At 41.7% G+C, this 23,412-nt stretch overlaps 2 protein-coding genes across 3 annotated transcripts in view; both read right to left on the bottom strand.

Moving 5' to 3' along the window:
• The window catches only part of gabrb2a (gamma-aminobutyric acid type A receptor subunit beta2a), a 47,647-nt gene extending 32,996 nt beyond the window's left edge, over positions 1-14,651 (bottom strand). Inside the window, exons 1-4 of one of the 2 annotated variants that reach the window (XM_054738977.2) lie at positions 14,475-14,651; positions 14,284-14,384; positions 13,782-13,849; positions 297-517 (exon numbers count right to left, since the gene is read on the bottom strand). In XM_054738977.2, coding sequence (XP_054594952.1) covers positions 297-517; positions 13,782-13,849; positions 14,284-14,384; positions 14,475-14,548 — 464 coding nt within the window. In that variant the 5' untranslated portion in view covers positions 14,549-14,651. The remainder of the gene's footprint in view (positions 1-296; positions 518-13,781; positions 13,850-14,283; positions 14,385-14,474) is intronic. The other variant, XM_054738976.2, reaches the window with a different exon arrangement.
• A 140-nt stretch (positions 14,652-14,791) lies between these two features.
• Positions 14,792-23,268, bottom strand: gabra6a (gamma-aminobutyric acid type A receptor subunit alpha6a). Its single transcript, XM_015943548.3, has 10 exons — positions 23,116-23,268; positions 22,933-23,039; positions 22,757-22,824; positions 22,195-22,415; positions 22,034-22,116; positions 21,807-21,950; positions 21,419-21,571; positions 21,045-21,295; positions 19,181-19,425; positions 14,792-16,718 (listed from the first exon to the last, which is right to left on the bottom strand). The coding sequence occupies exons 1-10, from the start codon at positions 23,160-23,162 to the stop codon at positions 16,697-16,699; spliced, it is 1,341 nt and encodes a 446-aa protein (XP_015799034.3). The 5' UTR covers positions 23,163-23,268; the 3' UTR covers positions 14,792-16,696.
• Between the last annotated feature and the right edge of the window lie 144 nt (positions 23,269-23,412).

The raw sequence follows: 23,412 nt of genomic DNA on the forward strand, positions 1-23,412 counted from the left end.
GGTTTAACCAAGTCAACACTGCACTCAGATAAACAAACATTTTATAGCCTGAACGATCAGGCTCAGTGAGTCTTAATCACAGTTAAAGTAGATCCTGTTCCAGTATGAGGAGCTACCTCTCCACCAGCATGACCAACAACACATTTAGGATTAAAAACCTTCCCTCAGAAACACGTCCGATTGTGTTGTTTTTTGGGATGCTGATCAGTTTAGGGCACATTTACTGTTAATTACTGAAAACAAATGTGAGTTTTATTTCATGATTAGAGATGATTAATGAACTCATTAAGACTCACCGGAGTCCATAAAGCACCGTCCCATCAGGGTGGAGGCGGATCATCCGGTTCTTGACTGTGACGCCGTGAACGAAGGACTTCTTGTCGTTTAGGAAGTAGGTGTCGGGGACCCACAGCTGGTCGGCCACCCGGTTATCCAGAGTCAAGTTGTAGGCAATCTCAGAGTAGGAGAGGCGCTTGTCCCGCCATGCTTGTTGGAAGTACATGGTCAGGGTGTAGTCCTGGGGAGCAGAAGGGAGAGGGTGTGTCGGTGAGGTTGGTGCAGGGCCATGAACCCAACTAAGGCTCCAAACTCTGAGCAGATGTTATTTCCTAGTTTATGAAAACCTTTTTTTTTTATATTAAAACATTGAAAACCCCCATCATACCACTAGTGACAGCATCCTAATATTATATCAATATACAAATGAAGAACATTTCTGACCAGATTATAATAACATAAGCTTGATACGGTAAAAGTGCTTCAAAAATTGGTTTATATGCGTGAGCTGTGGCCCTTAAATTGTGGTACCTAGACCCCCAAGGGTCAGTGAAACTCACGTAGGACATGAATATGCACTTTGCTTGCATTTCCTGATTTGGAGCTATTTTCTAATTCAATACAATTAAATTCAGTTTATTAATATAGCGCCAAATCACGACAAGAGTCATCTCAAGTCACTTCCCACATAAACATCCAATTCAGTTAATCTCATTAAGGCAATCAGTAAAAAGTGTCCTATATAAGGAACCCAGCAGATTACATCGAGTCACTGACTAGTGTCAGTGTCTTTACAGCAATCCTCATACTAAACAAGCATGTAGCGACAGTGGAAAAGAAAACTCCCTTTTAACAGCAAGAAACCTCCGGAGGATCCTGGCTCAGTATAAGCAGCCATCCACCACGACTCACTGGGCATTTTGCACAATGAGCAGATTTTTAAGTCCTCCAACTTCGTCAAGTCATGCAAAAGACAAACCAGTTGAAACCTTAAATATGAGCACAATTTTCTCCAGTCTGGCTTTACCGAGAATGATGATATGTTGAAAATATGTTGTTTGCTAAACGAAGCAATGAAGACGCTTAAATCGGCATCTCATCACAAAGAAAACTTAGTTCACCAATAAAACAAAAGATTTGTTTTCCATTGAAAGAGAGTGGGTTATACGCCTCTGGAAAAAAAAAAAACAACGGTTAACTTGACCACAACATTATCTTACCCCCTGTAAAGGGACCCTGGTCTCCAAAGGTTTGAGAACCCCTGGTTGAGATCTCAAAGTCACAATAGGATCTGAATAGGTCTGGATTTGACATCCTCACGGTGGCGCCATAAGCAGAGTTAAAAAGTTTACACCGTGGAAGGTATTTAAATACTTTCTTATATTTTCTCAAGGAAAGCCCAGCAAATAAAATTGTAAAAAAAAATATTCTGAGTGATGTTTCTAGTGCTTTAACTGGTGTGGTGTGTGGGGTGGGGTAGAGTAGAATAGGAAAACTTAATTTCCTGATGTTGAAAAAAGTCCTGATTGGACTGACGAGCTAACGGCTAGTCACGGTTGGACATCTTTCAGCTGTTCATGCAAATGCAGTTTTATAAATGTTTACAGAGCTGTTTGCATCGTTTATTGAAGCAGTTCTGTTCTAACGTGTTAAACCAGGAGCGTCACAGATAGCTAGCTTGGCTGCTATATTTTACTGTCAAGGATTTATCATAAATAACCATGTAGTGCAAAATTTTACAGCAGTGTAAACAAAATATGTTTGAAGGAAGTCCGAAAATACACTTTAAAGAGTCTGATACATCATTTTAGAAAATACTAGCAAGAGTATAACCCATAAAAAAGCTTCCTAATAACTTCATTAGACGTTTACGTTTCCCCAGATTTAACCTCTGTGAAGGAGACACAGGATTTATGCTGTACAGTTTGTTTTTACACATGCTCAAAGGTGTTGTGCTGAACGGTACCTCCTCCTCCTCTCAGTCTCTTTCCTCTGCTTCTCACTCTTAAAAAAAGACTCACACCCACACAGCTTCGGTAAAACCCAGCACTGTAGTCGGATCTGCTTGGTTACAGCATGTTGCAGTAAAATCACCAAGTGGGGAAACAAAATAAAAAATACAGTCCGTGAAACAAGCCCCTTAAGCTTTTACTCCATCATCATTACCTTTCGCAGCATTTTTATGTTTGCAAGCCTTTTATTTCCATCCCGACACGTTGGTGTGACACTGCAAAGCCATTATCACCTTTACTCTGAAACTTTTATCCTGGTTTCCACTCAGTGTGCACAACCAAAACATCTCATTTTACACGAGCAGCCGTCATGTTGATTTTTTTCTCCAAGTAACGAGAACTCAAGCGAGAATCCTGTTTTTAGGAGATTTACTTGCTGCCTCTGTCTCATTATTGGTCTGTCGATCGGGTATCTCCAGCATCTGTGGGATCATTGTTGCTGCTGCCTGCTTTATGGATGCACATCTCCATAGACACAGAAGCCAACATCTTCATGGAGCTTCAGTTATAAAGGACACTCATGTTTATTATAATGCAGTCAGAACGAATAATGTAGTATTGGTGATCGGGGAGATTCCCATGAAGGAGTCAACCTATTCCACAATACGGGAAAATCATAAAATGCTAAAATGTATGGTAATGTAACAGTTTTAGAATTGTGTTTACACAAAATACCATGAAAAATTTAGGACTGGAGTTGTTTTAGGACCTTTTAGGATCAGAACATCTCCAAACTGAAGCCAAGAGACACACACACAACACAGGAGATCTCACTCTAAGATACGTGAACTTTAAATGGTCGTCTTCCATGACTGTTTCTAAATATTTTCTTTAAACTTTCTATTGTGGGATTTTAGTCCGTTTCAATTGTTTTTTTAGATAAACATTATTATTTATTCTTATGTCATTAAAATGTTGTTTTGTTTCTCTTCAACCGCTTCATACTAGTTTATCCCTACAACACTTTGGTCTTTTACAGTTTTTCCTGATAATTAAGCAGGGCTGAATCAAACCGATGTGAAAAAATTAGATTTGAGTTGTTAAAAATGCCTGAAATCACCAAACCTGTGAGTATTTCTCTGATTCTCCAAACTGAGATCACTCTGCCGTCTAGATCAGAAACTCCTGACCACATTAATAAACCTAAACTAACCCCTTAACTCGATCAGGAAACTGGAACACAAACGCGCGCGTGTGTGTGTGTGTGTGTGGGGGGGGGGGGGGGGGTGTCTAAGGGTTGTTTGACTGTAACCAACAACTTTATGAACCTGCAGAAGGCTGAAACAAAGGATTAAACAACTATTTCCGTTTCCTGATTTGTTTGCATTAACAGCTATAACTTTGTGCACATTAGATAAAGATTGTGTAAATGCATGAAGTCACTTTACTTTGACCACATCATCTAGAACAGCTAAACATCAACAGCTCTACTCAACCGTGACATCAAATGTTTTGGTGAGAGGAGCCTGTTGGCTTCATGATTCCCATTCTCTAAATCCCATCTTGCTGCTGATTGGGGTTGTTGAAGGAAACTGCTCCGCTTTTGTGCTAATGGGGCCAGTTTCTGCAAAGTGGCGACATGCTGATGTTGATCTGCTTTAAGCACTTTTGGGAAACTAAACACTTTTAGTTTTCATCAAAAATGTGTAAAATACTAAAGTTCTACACCAGGAACAAGTTTCCACTTTGAAAGCATTAAAGGGAAGGAACACATTTTTCTCTTAATGCTTTGCTTACAAGACTGATTAATTATCATGTAATTCTGTGATTAATTTTCCTCTAGTTGACTAATTAGTTAAGTGACTGATGCTTTCAACCCTGTCAGAAAGATTCACAGCAGGAGGAAAAGCACAGGTGTTATTAATAACACCACTGGAGCTTATTCCAGCATTTTTCACTGAGCTGTGACAGCACCCTCGCCAGCCCGGCAACCTGAAAATAAAGCATTTGCATTCAGTTTTGCTCATAATTAACTTTTTAACTCTGCAGCATTTGAAAGTTTTATCTGTGGAAAGGATCTGCTCAGGAAAGCAGTCAAAGTGGAGGTTTCTGCTTCGCTGGTATGTTTTTAAATGAGTGGCTCCTCGTGCTCCTCAACAGTAAAGATATGCACAGAGATCACCTGGACCTGCTTGCTGCTGGAAAATGGCTGCATGATTACTGCCTCGCAGATGGTGCTGCTTACTTTCATTTAGACATCACTCAAACTCAGAGAGGGACGCAAAACGCGCTTGCTTCCTCGCTCACCGTTGCAGCAAGTGCTCTGAGAAGGGCCACTGCACTGTGGAAATCTTGGACATCTTTTAGCAAAAGTGACAATTCATCAGCAGTATGTCACTAAAATGTCCATCCTTTTCCTCAGCTCAGTGAAAAAAAATGTGGGGAATGATTAAAAATTCCACTAAAATTCAACACAGTGTTGTCTCAGCACCTTCTCTTGGACTCCAGTAGTAAAGAAGCTGCAGAGAAGTGCGAGTTGGGCGGTCCCGTGCTGGATTGCTGGTCTCCGAGGCGACCTTCAGTCTCCTTGACACAAATGCTACTCACAAACTCCATTAACGTCACACAGACGGGCCAGTGAGCGTCAGTGAGGGAGACATCTTGTGGAGAGCACTGACATTTAAAAAAGGAAGGGCAGAACAGAGCTGAACGTATAAATAAAGACCCAAAGAAGGTTAATGTAAAAAAGGAAAAGGAAAGGAAACATCAAGGCTGGAGGCTTCGTGACACTGACTCACAGCTGAAATGTTTCTGGCTAAATAAACTCCCATTAAGGACCTGACAGAGTGACGAGTAGTACATTTATGTTTCCCTGTGTAATCTGTCAGACTCTGGTTGTAAAGATGCCTCCATTACAACCACATCAACTGTCACTGGGAACATGGGATGCAGCTGCACAAACTGGAGTAACACAACACGGACTGGTTGGTCTTTAAAATGTAGATGTGCAGACTAGAGTTTTATTCTGACACACATTCAACAGCTTGCATGGTTAATAAAAGTCAGCTGGAAAAAATGGGGTTCAAATACTAGAAAAAGTAAAAGCAAGAATCAGATGCTTTAAAAGATAAAACAAAGTGAATTTATAGTTTTGTTTTGTTTTTGTATTTTCCCCGACTCAGTAAAATTTGACGCAGATGAAAACATTTGTGTTAAACAACTGATTTGACATCTAGATGATCAGTATGAAATTTGTTTGATAATTTCTTCATTGCTTGTGTTTTAGGAGCCTTTTCATGCCTGGAGGAGTAAGAGGAACAAGAGCGATCAATCAGGAAACCAAAGTCCAAACAAAAACGCTGCTAAAAACTGCCAGGAAACCTAAAGAACTATTGATGGAGACAACTTTAGTAATTCGAAGAAAACTACGAGACAGAAAAATAAAGGTTTCTATTGTACATTTAAATCCTGAGTTTCATTTACATCTGAACTGAACCCAAAACAAGATAACCGGTTGAGTTGTTGTCTGTTTTTACCAGCTTCAGCATCTCTGATGTTTTGGATGACATGTACTGTACAATCTGCTGAATCTGACTTTATTCCCTCCTCGCCCGTGCTTTGGGTGAACTACTAGTTTCACGTGAAACATTTGGGTTCAGGAGGAGTTCTGATTGAGTCGTGAGCCACGCGAAGCCTCGGGGACGTGACACCATGGACTTTATGCCCTTTTTGATGCTCTTTCTAATGGGTCATTTTGTTTAGCTTCAGTGGACAAAGCGCCTGTAAGAATAATTAAGGGAGTCATCAACACATTAAAAGCTTCTAATTAAATTAACTAGCTGCATGTCTGAAGACATGCAGCTTTCTTCAGTTGGCCATAATTAAAGATTTAGACCACTGTAAACTTGGTCTAACTTCACATTATTACAGGAAAATCTAAAAAACATTCGACTTTACTCTTTCCATTTGTGTGTTTTTATTTAAATATCTCATGGATGTGTGGATGAGTTTAAATGTAACTCTCAGAAAGTTTTAATTAAGGGAAGGTCTAAGAGGATTTCACTTGTGGGGTCAACCTCATTCACGATGTCCGCTGCAGCTAATCAGCAGCAGTAAACACAAAAATATCTAAAATTGCGCAGATAATGAGCTAAAATCAGTTTATTAGTGTCATTCACAACCCTTACTCTGAGTGCTAGAAGGTTAAGAAAGGTTCTGCAGCGTTGCATAGGAGAACTCATATCATTGTTCCTAAAATGAGGCTAAAATGTCTGTGTATACGCATAACTCCATCTGTTTTCCATGTAGGAGCTTCGAACTCTGGTGTGAAAACCAGTGTGAGCATTTTAGGTCTTTCTCAGGATCCAACTGATTTCCCTCTTTCCTGTTCATTTTCTCTCTACCTTTCCTTACATCTTTTAATCACATTTTTTTTCTCGTTTAATCATTTTTAAAATTCTTTTTTATACTTTGATTTTTTGTTTTTGTGAAGCGCCTCGTGATTTGCATCTTGAACGGCGCTTTATAAAAGGTTGTTTTCTTTCTTTCTTTCTTTCTTTCTTTCTTTCTTTATAAAGCAAATCTTCAAAACAAGCTAGCCTAAAACATTTTTCATGCCTCTCAACGTTCCAAAATAGCTATAAATATTTTGTGTAGATTTAAAAACAAAAATAAATTAAGTGTTCTCTCGCATTTATCTGAAAACCTCATCCAATAAGACTACTCCAAGGGCGTAGATTTGGCATGGAGGGAGGTGACGTGTCCCCACCAATATCCAGCGATGACCAAATATAGTCCCCACCAAAAATTTGACCGTCTCCGCCAAAAAAATAAAGAAAGCCATTCAATGTCTCGTACCCTGGAGGTGCAGAAAGGGTTACAGATGTTCTCTCCTCAAATCCTACCTCCATAACCCGTATGGCGAGTGCGATTGGCTGCACATGCTGTCACGTGAGACAAACTGCGCTGGTTGTTAGCAGCGCCAAAGCTCGAAGGAAAACGTTCCAGTCATGTGCAAGACTCCTGTGTTCGCAATGCGACGTGCACATGGGGCCAAAAGCGAGTGAGTGTAACGGAGGGGCCTGAGAGGACGAAGCTATGGTACATAAGCCGCACACGAGGAGTGGACGACGGCCATGAACGTTTAAGGCTCTTTTATTAACGACACCGTCACTTCACATTACAGCAGTCAAGTTCCCCAACAGCCAACACACACTTCCAGTCGTCACAATAAAAGTGCTGCACAACACATCCTGTTGGACTGTATTAATGAAATAAGAGTCTCACAAAAGTATTTTACATGTTTCCCCCTGACAATCATCAGAGCTACAGGTGGTTTACCTGATGATTTACCTTCCTCTGGCAAAGAGAACCCGTTGATCATGGTTATCTTTCTTTCTAAGAGTTTAACTTCTCTTCAGACTCTGAGGGAGAAATCTGCAGCCTTGTGCAAAGATATTATCAGCCTAGAGAGACAGTTAATCCTTTAAAGCCTGACACACGAAATAATAATCCAAAAACTGTTTTTTAAACTTTGCTATTAATACAACAACAGTTTACTTTAATAACAACAAAACTAAATACAGTTTGTACTTGGTAACTTCAGCTTCCACCAGAGGGCAGAAAACATAGGGTTAAAAAGAAAGAGCTCTTTTAATCTTAGACATATGTGGATACATATGAAACAATTGTTATTAAAGGGTTAAATTAACATGTTTAATATTAAAATGTTGGTGACACACAACAGCTTTTAAATAACATCCAGCATTACAATTAAGTATGTAGAATAGTATGTGTGGGGAATCAGTACTTATAGTTTTATCATGGATTGGACCTTCCGGTCATCTGTCTCACTGAACCACCACACTTCCTCATTTCCTTGGGTCCTCCACTCATTACCTGCTTGTGCATTTTGCAACAGAACACCACTGGTGTGAGAGGTTCTCCGCTCAATAATACAAGAGAAGGATAAACAGCTGGCTGCTACCACTCCAACTTTAGGACAGACTACCAGAGTCCCAAGAAGAAAAACACCATTTGAAGTCACGGACAACAACAGATGTTTGGAGCTAGGAGACTGACTAGAGTTCAGCACCATCTTGTTTCCTCTGGCAATGCGGTCCTGTATGAGTGGGACGATGACACCCGAGGGGAGGGGTGAGAGTTTTGTGACATGTTTGTGTTTAAAAGCTAGCTTGTGTTGCAGATTTGCCATCATCATGGAGAATCTGGGTTATTTTCTGAGTCACAACAAAACACACAAAAGAAGAAAAGCTGGCATCCTTAAAAACAGAGTGACCTTAACCTGAATAATCAGGCTTTAAATCCTCGAAAAAAGAGACCTTGTTTGCAGTTCCTTGACTTCCCCAGATCTAATGGGGAAAAAAAACCACAGAGTTGTCATGGCAACGCTGAGTAAAAATAACACAAGCTTATTTTCCACGAGCTGAAAATAAAATGGAACAGGATCAATTTGAACAAACAAGATCAAAATGGTTGCTAATTCACGAAACCTGCGTCCTTCACATGGATGCTGTGTAATGCTTTTTTTCTCCCTCTGGTCATCGACTGCTATCCTGACAATTAGCGTACAAACACACACACACACACACACACATCCTTACCCTTTACTCATGGAGAGAAACCAGCTCTTGTCAGGATAATGATCTTAATAAAACAATCGCTCACGCCCCACTAATTCCTCCATCCCAGAAGCCACCACAGCCGCTTTGTTTAAATCTTATAATTCACAGCCAGCTAATTAACATTCAGAAAGCAGTATTAACGAACAGACAGCGCCTCTTAACAACGACCAACCTCAGGTATTTTACATGTAATTAACGTGCGGCAGGAAGGAAACACGAGCAGTGAAAATATTCACTCCGCTGCTGCCTCAGAGTGCATACTGGAGCCATACTCAGCATATGGATTGCATGCAGACGGCATCATTATGCAGCACTGATGCATTGCTGAGATAACAGACCCGACTTGTATTTAATCAGCGGCACTGGCTGTGTGCAGAAACACTTCTCGGTGCATGGTAACTAGGGCCTGGTTCCTGGATGTGTGGTTTCAGCAAAAACAAATAGCATTATGCTAATGAAACTTTCAGCAGCACCGATTCGATGGGCAGCGACCAGATGCAGAGTGAGGGTCTCAGTCGTGATATGATATCTGTTCCTGGTTTGTCACCACCCCCCGGTGAGTCAGCACAGCTCGTCCAGCAGAGAACGTGTGGTCACACCTCGGACTCGGAGGACACTTCCCTCTCAGAATAGCACATTTGTAATGTCATGCAGCCATGGTGCTGAGTGACCTGCACGGTTTTATTGCCCGACAACATGGCTGACCTTTGAGCCTCAGCAGGGCGAGCGCAGAGGGATCACACAAGAACGTACCGGAAAGGGCCCTCACATAAAGAAGGAGAGGCAACGCAAACGTTCAGCAGCCACGATGCCCTTCCTGTCAGCAGAGAATAAAAACACCACAACGGCTTCAGTCAGCTTCAGCTGAAACGGAGAGTTCATTATTCACCACGAGCGGTTTTGTCTTTAATTAGAGGAGCGAGCAGCTGTCTACAGCTCAGTACTGCTTACCACCACAATGACACACACACACACACACACACACACACACACACACACACACACACACACACACAATTTTAAATAACTAGGCAACTTTTCAGTCCAGACCTTTCTGTTCTGTGTGCTGACTTATTTGCACCAATTTAGCCATGAAGTTTAAAATAACTGCATGCAACCAAAACCTGATAATTTATAGAACAACTGATTAGTTTTTGTGATCTTAAATGGTTCTATTTGAATTGTTCAAGTTTTTAAAGGTGTCGCTCACTGAAAAACTATATAATGCTTGTTTTTGAAATATTCTGAGTTTCACAAGCATGCAGAACGTGAAAACATACGACCCCTATCGTCTGCATTAGCTGCAGAAAGGTTATAGACAGGAAAATGATCTGATCAGACAACACCACTCAGATCTCCATCAAAGGGAAGTTTTGCATTCAGGAACTCACCCACCTCCACTTGGAATGCTGTGTTGGTTTTAGCACCCAGGAGAGAGCAGAGCGCGTCTCAGCTAGTAGAAGCTAACCCTTAGCATTAGCAGTTCCACAACATAGCAAAGCATATTCAGGCTATTGTTAATTGCGGAGATAAAATATCAATGTTGCATTTTTTCCCCAAGGCAGAAGAGCAAACAAAGGCAGCAGAGTCACATTTCTGTTAGCCAATCAAAGATTAGATATTTGCATATCATGAATAATAATGAGTAAAACTCCAAATGCTGTTATTTTCCACCACTACTCCTCCGTCAATCTTCTACCCCCTGAAACAAGAGTCCAAGACCTTCTTTCTCCACTGAAAACAACTCACAATGCCTTCTTTCATGCTAGAGACCACAGCAGATTTATTGAAAACATTAGTGACTGAGCGCGATGAAATATCCATCAGATTATTGCTTGTAATAACGATGATGTCACATTAAGTAATTTTCATCCTACCTCGAAGGAAAAGCATGAAAGATGTGATGACTTCTAGTGGCACGACTTCATACTACAACCAAATCAAGATCATGCACCTCACTGGTCATTTCCACTGTCTCACTATGAGAAGAAACTACAGCAACCAATAAAAATGCAACGATTTTTTAAAGCCGCTGATTTGGCCATTGGTTCTTGCTGGGCTAAAACAAAGCATTGCAACATGGCAACGTTTCAAACATGTGCAATGAAAGTCGTCATCAGAAATAGCAAATGCTGCATATTTGGGGTGGGTGGAGAGGAGCGGGGAAGGGTGATAAAACTTATGTTTATCTAATGATTTATTTTAACTGGTATAAACTAAAACTTCAAATATGAAGTTGACTCAAGTTCCAGCTGAAAGATATAGACAAGGACGTAATTTTCACTTTAGAAGTGGGGGGACATGGGGGTGGGGGTATCTTTACAGTATGTTCTAATGGGAAACAGGCTTCAACACAAACGGTTGTTTTCCGCTTGGTCCTAGAGCTCAGCCAGTGTCAATTTAATATAAAGTAATATTGTTTTTGGATGGAAAAAAAGTGCAGGGGTCAAAACTTGACTCTGGAAAAAGTGGGGGGGACATGTCCCCCCTGTCCCCCCCAAAAAAATTACGTCCATGGATATAGAACAGGAGTCACCAACCTTTGAGAAACAGAGGGTAACACGAAGGGCTACCACGCTGATTCGATGACCTTTAAACTAGAATAGATCACAGTTAAGCAAAACTTCATGTATAATAAACTTATTTTATTGCTTTTTAAAAAGAAAATTGTAGTTTTAAAATCAATATCAATGCATTTGTTAATAAAAAAAGATGGCAGCAGGTCTATTTTTTTTTTTTTTTTTTTGACTTTTGCTTTTTGGAGAAATGGCCTGTGGGGAACTTATATGGTACCTGGGGGCAACATGGTGTCCGCACGTGACCCCTGACTTAATAGAGTAACTTTTTCTCAGCTCCCCTACAGGACAGATGACATTAAAGGAGCTAGTGAGAATAACCTTGACCTCTCTTCGTCCCTCCTCTTCACTACCTGTTCCAGTTTCATCCTGACTTCAGCAGCTTGTTTTCCCCCTCAGCTCATTAATCCCAACGCAGCGTCCCATGATGAGGAAGATCAAAGCAGCGCTGCACCAAGAACGGGTCAACGGCCACATCATCATCACATTCATTTTATTGATTTCTCTAGAATCAATGTCAGCTGCTCATCGTCTATTTTAACAGAAGAAGAGGAGGAGGAGATTCCAAACTGTTATGTAATTTATTTTCACAAGGTAACAGCATCCGGAGCAAAAGTCCTCAAGGAGTTTGAGGTTTGGTGTTTCAATGTTTCATCTTTCACTTTCTGTCTAAATCTGTCGTATCAGAGTGACGCCTGTACAGATCTGGCAGGAAGAGCTTTTCTGAGAAACGAGAGGGATGAAGGCTCTCGCATAGCCACAGGGAGCTGCATGACGTCAGTCGCCATCCTCTGTTTGTGCACAGTTTTGTTACGTTGCAGACACGCGGACGGCTGCAGCAGTGTCTTCTTTTTCCTTTCTTTTTTTCCAGATGAATAGTTCTTCAGTGAGATAACCCTTTGGAGCAAGGCAGAGGTGGATTACATGGCTGCTGAGCCCAGAGTTACAGCCAGAGATCCGGTCAGAGGGGTGGGAGGGAAGGACGGAGACGGAAGCAAGAGAGGTGCTCTGCTTAAACTCCCCGTGCACTTCCATATTTGCTGCATGCTCCACCAAAATAAATATTTTCCATCATATAAACTATTTTTATGCAAGAATTGATTCAGTAGCGAAAAGAATAAACAAATTAAGAAGGCTCATCTCTGTCAGCTCCATGCAACATTTCTTTATGTTGAATAGGCTGCTAATGGTCTCTCACACTAAACCTATGGAAACACTGATGTTTCTTGTAGTTTATGAGCCTGAGTATATTATTGAAACTATTGTCAGTGATGACACTCAGCAGATACCAGTGGAGACAATGGTCACCTCTGGTATCTGCTGCCTACTAACATCTCAGACAGCCAGAAATGTAATACCCTGATTTTTATGAATTTAAAAGGGACATTTGTGCAAAACGTTGCATCCTTTTGTGCCAACATGTGGATCTCTACTGACTTTATAAACCCTCCAAATGTGAAAAAACCCATCCATCCATTTCCTGTCAGAGTTTGATTTTAGGAATTATGTTTCTAAAACAAGCCAGGGTTTCCCCCAGAACTTTATAAGCCACGGCGGGCCGCCAGGCTCTGCTCGGTCACCTGCCAGGCTAAGCGTAAGACAGCACAATGATGAAAGTCCCGAAGCTTTGTGTTTTGGTTTTGGTGGCACCACAGATCACAAGCCCCATCTGGCCACCCTCTAGATGCACCCCTGACTTTCAGTGCTCTTTCCTGGGCTGCTGAATTTTTCCCCTGTCCACCATGTCCACCTTCATCCTCATCATCCATTCTTTTATTTCCCAATTGTTTTCCAGAGCAGTGTGATTGGACATTTATTTAACTAAAAAGATGTGCTGACGTCATCTAACCAGTAGGAGGAAAACCGTTGACGTAGATGGTGATGATGGGACTGGGTCGCAAAATTAACCGCTTGGAGATGAGATTGGATTATTTGTGTGTGTGTGTGTGTGTGTGTGTGTGTGTGTGTGTGTGTGTGTGTGTGTGTGTGTGTGTGTGTGTGTGTGTGTGTGTGTGTGTGTGTGTGTGTGTGTGTGTGTGTGTGTGAGAGAGAGATAAAAACTTGGAGCGCATAAACATAACACACACACACTTACAGACGCGCAGCCCTTCCTGCACACAGCCAGAGCTGCGTGTGCGCCAGTGAGAGTGTGTTTTGAATTCAAATGTTGCACCAGAGCTGCAAATGCGGACTGGGGAAGAGGTACAGCAGCGCAGGGGGGTGTTTTATTTCTAGGGGGTGGGGACATTCTCTGGAAACAGTCCACTTTTAAACGGTGTACACTTTATTTTTCCAAAGAAAGAAGTAAAAAGCACCGTAAAAGGTTCACCTACCATGTTGACTTCAGAGACCATGTCTATGCTGGCTATGTCTATGTTCATCCCCACGGCCACGGGAGCACCTGTGAAGGAGGAGAGCAGAGATGCGAATAAATCTCCCACCATGTAAATTTAACAGCTCCGTGACGCCAGCACCTCCAGGTGACTGGTGCATCCTCCTCTTCCTCCACATCAGCCCGAGCGCAAACCGTCATGTTTGACACCCGCCATCAGCCTAAACGCCGCTAATTGCGTTTATTTAGCGGAGTAATCAAACATTGATGAGCGGTATCGATCACGTTAACAGCCTCTCATCAAAGTGGAATATGCACATCATTTCTCTTAGCAGCCCATAATTGGCAGGGGCCTATTTGACTGTGAAGGGATGATTAGCTTATGTAAATGAAAGCAGATTTTGCGATTCATTAGACATGTATGGCACGTTAAGAGGGCGTGAAAACATGACATCCGTGCTCTTTATTTATTTATTTACTTATTTAAAAATGTGCTCCGTTACCTCCGAAATCTGGCCTCAACCGAATGTCGTATCCCTTCATCAACCTGTCCACAGTTTCCTTCACCAGAGGCATGTTGCTCGGATCTTTGATATCCTTGACGCTGGAGAGGAGACATTAAAAAAAAACACATCTTAGCGTGAGGCAAGACAGCAGATGATACCACAGAAAACGAGAGCGCGAATGAAATTACTTTTGAGCCCAGGCGAACGTCACCAGCAAGGAAAAGGTCAAAATCCCAACGTGCTTTTCCCTGGTCCTCCCCATCGCAACAGTTTTTCAGGTGGCTTCTGGATGCGAGTGAGGAGAGCGCGCATCCAACTTACTCCAGACGGTGCAGAGGAGCCAATGAGGGGCGCATGCGTGCAGCCAGCCCGAGATCAAAGCGTGGAGAGTGATGATGGTGGATGAGCAGTTTCCATTGCAGAGAAAAGCGTTAAAGGGACAAGTGGATGTGAAATAAAAAAGGGAACATCAACAACGTTTTCTCTTTGTCTTGTTTTAATCATCATTAATGTTTCTTAACGCGTTGTTTTGTTTCAATTCTGACAAGGTCAAACGGTCAGATTAAAAGTTTTTTCCCCATCTGCTTTAATGTTGCTACAATAGGAACATTTCATCCTCTGTGAGCACCTCCTTCACATTTAAACATTCCTGCCCAACACGTTTGGAAGATAAAAACAGAAATGGACATCTCTGGGGACTTTTAAAGGAGTATCACTGCAGCATTTATTTGGTTCATAAACTGGAAGAGCAGCATTAACAGAAATGTTGCTGCTGTTGCCAGCTGTTCATCTGGGTCACCACGGTAACCGCCAGTGCCTCTCTCACTCAGTGGCAGCAAAGTTATCGAGTAGCAGACATGAACACGGATTCAGCAAAAGCCTAAGACAAACAGTTGATGTGAAAAATTTAAAGAGGGTTTTCTGAATGTTTTCATACGTGACGTAAGACAAGTAAAACGAGACCCATCAGTTTGAAAGGGAATTTGTTAAATTTTTTATTATTTATTTATTTGCTGAAATAGAACTGCTGTGTACGGAAGCTTGAATTTGGAGATTTGAGAGGAAACTATACTGCAGGGAGAGATACAGTGGGGTAACAGAAGACAAAATATACCTTCATTTCAATGTGGTTTAATGGCTTACGTCTTAAAAGTTACAGAAATAAGAATAGTTTGTTTGCAAAAGGATTTTAAATATTAACGGGTAAAACATCCCACTAGAAGCTTAAGCGTCGCATAATGCCCATGAATTGTAGTATGCTGCAGGTAGCTGCCATTACAGTGGACGGGTGCATTTCCACTGGCCGTACGCGTCGCATTTTAAACGTGCCTACACCTCCAGAATGAAACAAGCTCAGCAGTTCAGATCAAGCAAGACAGGAAGTCAAACACGGGGGCGGTGTAAAACATCTGGAAACTTTCAGATTAAAGTCAGGCAGATTTCCAGAGCAGAAAATAAACCACATACATTTATGCATAACAAGTTGTCATCTTTTTATGTGCTTGTTATCTTGTGAAGTGCCGAAATCACGCATGTTCATGCAATTCTCCAGTGATTTAGTGACTTTGCATCTTGGGACCAGCTGCACGGAATGCTTTCGCTGCCGTTTGGTGTCTGAAATGCTGCTAATGGTAGGGAAAGCTCCGCTGAGGTCGTGTGTAAGATGCACCGTACGTTATGAGTCACTTACACATCCAGTGGAAAGCTGGGGTTGCAGTGCATGACATCATCACACCCATAGTAAACTTCTGTGAAGTATTTCTGCACTATACTTGATTGTAGTAGATAAACATTTGTCCCAGTTTTTAATAATGAAGCTTTTCTGAGAAAGGTACCCTTGAACCAACACATTTCATTTGCATTCTTTACTGCAGTAACATCCGAAAGTGCAAAGAGAGGCGAGAAGGAAAACATGGTGCCACAATTCATTTTAGCAGGTTTGAACAGAATTTTGAAGCGAGGGAGATGCAAGCCTCTTCCAAACTGCCTTTGATCTTGTTGTAGAGGGAGCGGTGCCTCTGTAGAGGGCAGGCCTCTGAAAGCATTGGTTCACCGTTGCATCACCACCCGTTACAGCCATCGCAGATTATATCATCCTCATCTTTTTGATGTGTTTCTTGGTGTCTAAGTGTGCATCTGAACAAGCTTGTGCGTGGGGTCTCGCTCGACTTGAGAAGGTGACGTGCGGTGGGCGGTGGGGTTTGCAGAGACCACAGCTTCCTTTTGACGAGGCGTGCCGTCAGCCGCTGATCAGGACACAAACAGGCAGCCTGAAATTCAGAAATGTCCTGCTGGAGAATCAGGAGTTTCTAAAACATCTCCTCTGTCAGGGAGAAGCAGAGTGAATGCTAACAACTTGGAGGGGAGTGTGATGCTGAAGGTCTCTCAGGTTGCTCCTCTAAAAGTCTTCCTAGTTTTCAAAATCCCTTTCCCTGCAAAGACCAGAACACAACAGATCAAGAAGTGTGAGCTGTGCACAGAAACCTCATTTGACTCTACATTCAGAGATGCTCTCTCTGCAGTACGCTGCTCCCATCCTCCTCATCCTCATCCTCTCAGCCCTCAAAAGTACAACTCAGAGGCAGAATACAAAAGGAGTAGATGTGCTGCAGCTGCTCCCCATGTTTTCCTGCACAACGATATAAACAAAGCAGCCATAAAATATTCGCCAGCAGAGACACAAGAAGCATGATGGGCAGATTTACACTTTTCAGTGTTACATAACAGATCTCTTTCTCTTTCTCCCTCACCCTCTCGCGTTTTTCTTTCCTTTTTTGTGTTGCACTCTAACTCTTATTTTGCTTCTTGGACACGAAGCTTTCTGTTCAGTAAAGTGGCTCGCTTAAGTTCTTCTGGAGATAACCTACTAAGTGAGCTCTGCTTGGGTTTGTTCCCTATGGAGAAACAGTGGTGTCATCACACGGGAGGGAGGTGTTTCTGCTCCTTTTAACAAGCCTGCAGGTAAAACTTACATGAAAATGGGTGCATTTCTCTGCTTTAAAAGGAGCACCCATCTATTTTTAGACGTGTGGTATCACTAGGATGAAAACCACCAAAACCGTACCGTATTCTCCTTTTTGTCTTGAACTGCTGAGGACGTTTCAGCATCAGACATCACTGATGATCTCACAGGCTGGTTGAGTCTTTGACAATAATTAGATGTTGTCTTTTTTTTACTGAAGCCATCATAATAAAATTTAAGCATAATTTCTTTACAAACCAAATCTGACGAAGTTGATGAGATTTAACAGCCAAAGTCTACGTTGAACAACTCTCCAAATGTCTCAGTCTCTGCCTCTCTTCCTCTGTTATTTTATGTTTCTGTGTTTCTCCAAATAATCTCCGTATTAACAGCGAAAATATAAATAAAGACAGTCTCAGTCATAAAAAGTGTAAAAATGGCAGACGGAAAAAAGCTTGGACACCTCTGATCTTAATAATAAGAAAAAGTTTCTTAAAAGAATGAATGTTTTATCTCTTTCTTTTTTCTTTTTGGACATGAGGATTAAAACACTAAAATAGATGAATATTCATATCATCTGAACATCGTAAGGACTTTAGACCCTGACTTTCTTCTGTCTCAAGGCAGTTTATGTTAAAAAAAACTAACGTTCATTTACTACTTGGAAAATATATATATATAATTTTTTTTCAGTATCAGAGAAACTTATGGAAGCCCATTCCCGCCCCTCAGATAAAAAAAATTATTATCTCATAATTATGACTTAGCTATCTCATAATAATGAGATGCTATCTCATAATAATGAGAAACTATCTCATTATTATGAGATAGTATCTCATAATTATGACTTAGCTATCTCATTATTATGAGATAGTATCTCATTATTATGACTTGGTATCTCATAATTATGCAATACTATCTCATAATTATGCAATACTATCTCATAATTATGCGATACTATCTCATAATAATGAGATGCTATCTCATAATAATGAGATAGCTAAGTCATAATTATGAGATAATAATTTTTTTATCTGCGTGGCGGGAATGGGCTTCCATAGAAACTCAATAAGTATTTAAATTATGAAAATTTCAAGAGAGCTGCTTGAATGGTAAAATGTGTAAAAGAAACATTTCCTTTATTTTCCCATCTGCATTCATTTAAAGGTGTGGGAAACCCATTTCATTAATTCATTTGCAGTGGTCTCTGGTAGGAATGAAAGCCTTGCAAGTCGGGGCAAAAAAAAAAAGAAAAAAGCCCAGAATTGCTTGGATTAGCACGACCAAGTCTGCTCCTGCAGAAAGTGGAGGAACACGGCAGGATTTGGAGTCTTGTTTCCTGATATTTGGATGTCTTGCATCACACTAATAACAGCAACGCAACTCTACCACTGACTTGCAACGTTGATGTTTTAACTCCACAAATAGCTCAAACCTGGAGGGGTTTTTCTGTGTGATGGCGGTACAAATGCTAACGATTATCTTCTGCTAGTCAGGTTGATTGCTGATTCCTGGACGTTAAAACAACAACAGCCTTACAGTGTTGGGAATGTTACTTTAAAAAAGTAATTAGTTATAGTTACTGATTACTTTGTTAAAAAAGTAACTCAGTTACTTACAGAGTTACAAGATTATAAAAGTAACTAATTACCAAGAAAAATAACTATTTCATTACTTTTTTCATTAAAGACTGCAAGAGTGGGACGTAGCTCTGTCTGGATCTTTAAATTCTCCATTTTCACCGTCTGTCAGAAGCTAATGCAGGAGATAGATGTAGGAGACTATTTTTATGTTCAGCCTGCATGAAAAATTCACAGTGACCGATTATAATCAGAAATAATCATTAAAAAAACACCTTTAACTATTCAAAAAAACAGAAATAATTTTCTGTTTAACTAGTTGTTTCTGTGTAGATAAAAGTGGAACACTCACCCGACCATCTCCAAGGGGTCTTTGGCCAAGTAGATGTACCAATAAACTAGGTTGAAAAGAGCAAAGGTCAGAGGGAAGAGGACACGGGCGTAGACGTCAATCGGGCTTGTTCCGGCCAGCTGTGGGATTTGAGGAAAAGCTGATCCCTGCTGAAAGAAAACGGGTAGTGGAGGAGTATCGTCTGGCTCACTGTAGCTCACTGAGTGGTTTCTCCTCTTGAGGCCCCCCTGAGGGCTGCTGTCCGACTGGTGGGATGGAGGTGGGAGGAGGGTTGGGAGGAAAAGAAAAGGAGGAGATGAAGTATGGACATCATGGTCACTGACAGACAACAAAAATAATGCAAAAATCACCATTTTTTTTATTTGTGTTATAAAAACATCTGTATGCAGCTTGTTTTCTGGAAGCCTGTGATGGTTAGAGTTAATTCAGAGAGCAGCTGGAGTTCTGTTCTCACACTGACACTATTTTTAAAACATCTAACCATGAGCTTTACATGTGAGACGGATCCCAGGAGGACGCTGTGGTGGCTTACTGAATTGGCATAAAACCCATAGCTTGAGATGAGACCATAAAACAGCATATGTTGTGTGATGTGCCCTTTAAATGTGAAGTGTGAAGGAAACTTGAAAATGTGTTGAAAAAGACTGATCAGTTTTTCTTTCCTCTGCATCAGAGTTAAAGCATTATTATTACCACAACAGCAGGAAGACACTCGGAACCACCCATCATTATCAGAACGTTTAAAAATGATGCTGGAACATGTCAGGCAGGACGGGACAACCCCTGTTCAAACGTGTAAATCCGGATGGACGGATTCAGGATTGGTGGTAAAGTGGGAAGTTCACAATACTTTCCAAGGAATCGGTGCATTTTGAAAGACTCTGATTATAAATGCTTATTGGTTGATTATAACTGACTGGACAAAAGACGATAAAACAAGAAAATAAGCGGTACAACCCAAGTGATGGTTCTTTTAGATTGCATAACTGAGCCAAGCAGCTGGGAGGAGAATCTGCTCCTCTAAATCTGAGACCATGGTCTTGAGTCAGAAAAGGGAAGAATGCCTTCTCTGGTCAGGGACGAGGTCCTGCCTCAAGTGGCGGAGTTTAAGTAGCTCAGAGTCTTGTTCCCAAGTGAGGGAAAGATGGAACATCGTTGGTGCTGTGTCTGCAGTGATGCGGGCGTTGTACCGATATGTTGTGGTAAAAAGAGAGCTGAGCCGGAATGCTCTTGATTTACCGGTCGATCTACGTTCCTACCCTCACCTATGGTCACAAGCTTTGGGTGGTGACCTAAAGAATGAGATCATGGATACGAGAGGACGAACTGAGTTTTCTCTGCAGGGTGGCTGGGCTCTCCCTTAGAGATAGAGTGAGAAGCTTGGTCATCCAGGAGGGGCTCGGAGTAAACCTGCTGCTCCTCCACATCAAGAGGAGCCGTTTGAGGTGGCTCAGGCATCTAGTTAGGATGTCTCCTGGACGCCCCACTGATGAGGTTTTCTTGGAACATATAACCGGGGAGAGACCTAAAGGAAGACCCAGGACACATTGGAGGGACTACGCCTCTCGGCTGGCCAGGGAACGCCGTAGGCTTCCCCTGGAGGAGCTGGCCCAATTGACTGAGGAGAGGGAAGTCTGGGCGTCCCTGCTTAGGCTGCTGCCCCCGTCACTCAACCCCAGGTAAGCTGACGAAAATGAATGGATGATTGAGCCAAGAGGATTAAACATAAAATTGAATCAATACCTGTGGGCAAAGATACTAAGTCTGTGTTAAATACACACAAATATCAATATGGTTTGCTGCATTCATGCCTCACTGGTAGCAGTAAAATACTTCTGGCGCCACCACGGATTCGACTGCTTACCGAAATGGTGTCGTCATCCTCGCTACCAGCAGCTAACACCTCTAGTCTGTCTTGCCTGGCTTTCTGCTTCTTCAGGTGATTCGCCTGCAAAGTGGCGAAGTAATTCACTGCTGCAAATTCAACCAGAGCTGATGCAACAAAGGCAAAACACACAGCAATGAACCAGTCCATGGCTGTGGCGTAGGAAACTTTAGGCAAAGACTGGCGGGCGCTGATGCTCAAGGTGGTCATGGTCAGTACTGTGGTGATGCCTGAAAAGAAAAGCAAATGTAAGATTCTGTTCATCACACTGATAAGCACATAAATCATGTTTCTATTAATGGGATGTAAAGTGCGCGTGTGTGTGTGTGGGGGGGGGGGGGGGGGGGGGGTACCTGCAACTGTGCGTGCAGGAACGGATTCTTTGTTGATCCAAAATGAGACTTGCGACAGAACAACGATCATTATAAGAGGGATGTAGGTCTGAATGAGGTAGTAGCCAAGCTTCCTCTGCAAGAGGAAATGGACCACCTGCACTGAGTAGTGACCTGCCAGAATAAGCAACACACGTGAAGAGTGAAAAGGCAACAAGGGACTGAGCGGGGTTACAGGAGAAGCTTCTCAACTCAGTGTGTCCTCCTCCAAGTCCATCTACCACCATGGCTTTAAAACCTGTCGTTTTTAGGGCACTAGTGGGTATGCATTAGACCAATGCTAAAGCAGCGTTTGCTGTTATGCTTGGGTGTTGTATAAAAGAATAAAATTGCTGTTTAGAAGCATTACCTGTGTTTAACTTCATGATCTCGCTGGACAAAGTCTGTCCAACGAGATCATACTGCAGGAGACTCATGGACTCTTTTGGACACTCAACAGAAGCTCTTAGCCCCTTCCTCCAGGTGAATTTAATTTCACTGCTGGTGTATGCAACTACATCAAAAAGCATTCAAGAAGAAAGTTCAAGTAAGCACCATGGTTAATCACATAAGTAGGTGCAAATCTGCTTTACTCACAGCTTCCAAATCTTAGAGGACACGCATGGCCATCCATGGGGAAATTCATCAGACTCATCGGACACTCGGCATTAATTGTTAGCCTAAAAGTAAGAGGCATTCGGAAAATAGTTTCAGGAGTGTATTTCCTTGAGCCTAGACGTGTAGAGACTAGTGATCACCTCATGGTGTAGAGGACAGTCCCGTTCTGCATGATGCGGAATAGCTTGTTCGGCGTGGTCATGTTATGGGAAATCGACTTCTTGGAATTCCTAAAGAATGTGTCTGGGGTCCAAATCTTGTCCACCATCTTGTTGTTTAGACGCAGAATTTCGGTTGGACCCTCGAATTTCAGCCTCTCATCTACCCACATCTGACGAAAGAACATGTCCATGGTGTATTCCTGACGCAGGAACACAACACGTTAGAACGTCCTAATTCCAGCTTTAAAATGCAGCGTGTAACATTGTAGAGACGATTGTATTTGCAATGAAAGGTGAGGAGAGAATGAGCAATGATAGATGCCACTCATCCAGTGTACTCATGAATCAATCCATTCGGTCATTCCTGCTGTATGACATGTTGTCATATTGATTTAGAGGCCATCAATAATAGAGTTATGGGGCCAGTCAGACAGATTAAAGCTCATTAGACGTCTCATAGCAGATTGCTCATAAGGCTGGCCACTAAAGCACTGTCATTTCTCTCAGTCAGCACACAAATCTTAGGGGAGGAGTATCCTACCATCTCTACATCTGAAACAGGTCCAAAGCTGGTGACAAAGATGTCTGTTTTTACTTCTGTAATCCCACCTGTAACAGATAAAACTCATATTTATTGTGTCATTATAATGTTGCACAACACCAATGGATTGTTCTCAACGTGCGAGATAAGGAAAAAAGTTTTATGCCCTGAATTACCCCCAGAACCAGGTCGTAATCTATTGTCATATCCATCCAAAAGTCGGTCCAAAATACGGGTAATGTTGTCTGAGTATACTTTCCCACCTCCTTGTACAATACCTAGACTGTAAGAATAAAAAAGTGAAATACCAAAGGTTCGCCGTACTCTTAAATGCCTTTCAATTCAGAGTGAAGATTTACCTAATCCAGCAGATTACAGCACCCAACGTTAGAGAAACAGCAGCCATCCTTGGTAACAATCTATCAGCTTTTCCGTTAAAATCTAAACACGCATATGTTTATAAACAAGCAGCAGGTTTCCTTATGAGCTGTTACGGTGACTGCTTTATGAAGCTGAAAGAACCAAGGTAGGAGCTAATCTAATTAACTGATTAGTAAATCCACTCCCTTTTTAGACAAACTGTAGGCTCACTTTGTTCCTGCTCTGGTTATATCAGGTCATTTTAACACAAGCAAAACTCTTCATATAAGTCAAAA

This window comes from Nothobranchius furzeri, chromosome 1 (genome assembly GCF_043380555.1).
Source record: "Nothobranchius furzeri strain GRZ-AD chromosome 1, NfurGRZ-RIMD1, whole genome shotgun sequence".
NCBI lineage: Eukaryota > Metazoa > Chordata > Actinopteri > Cyprinodontiformes > Nothobranchiidae > Nothobranchius > Nothobranchius furzeri.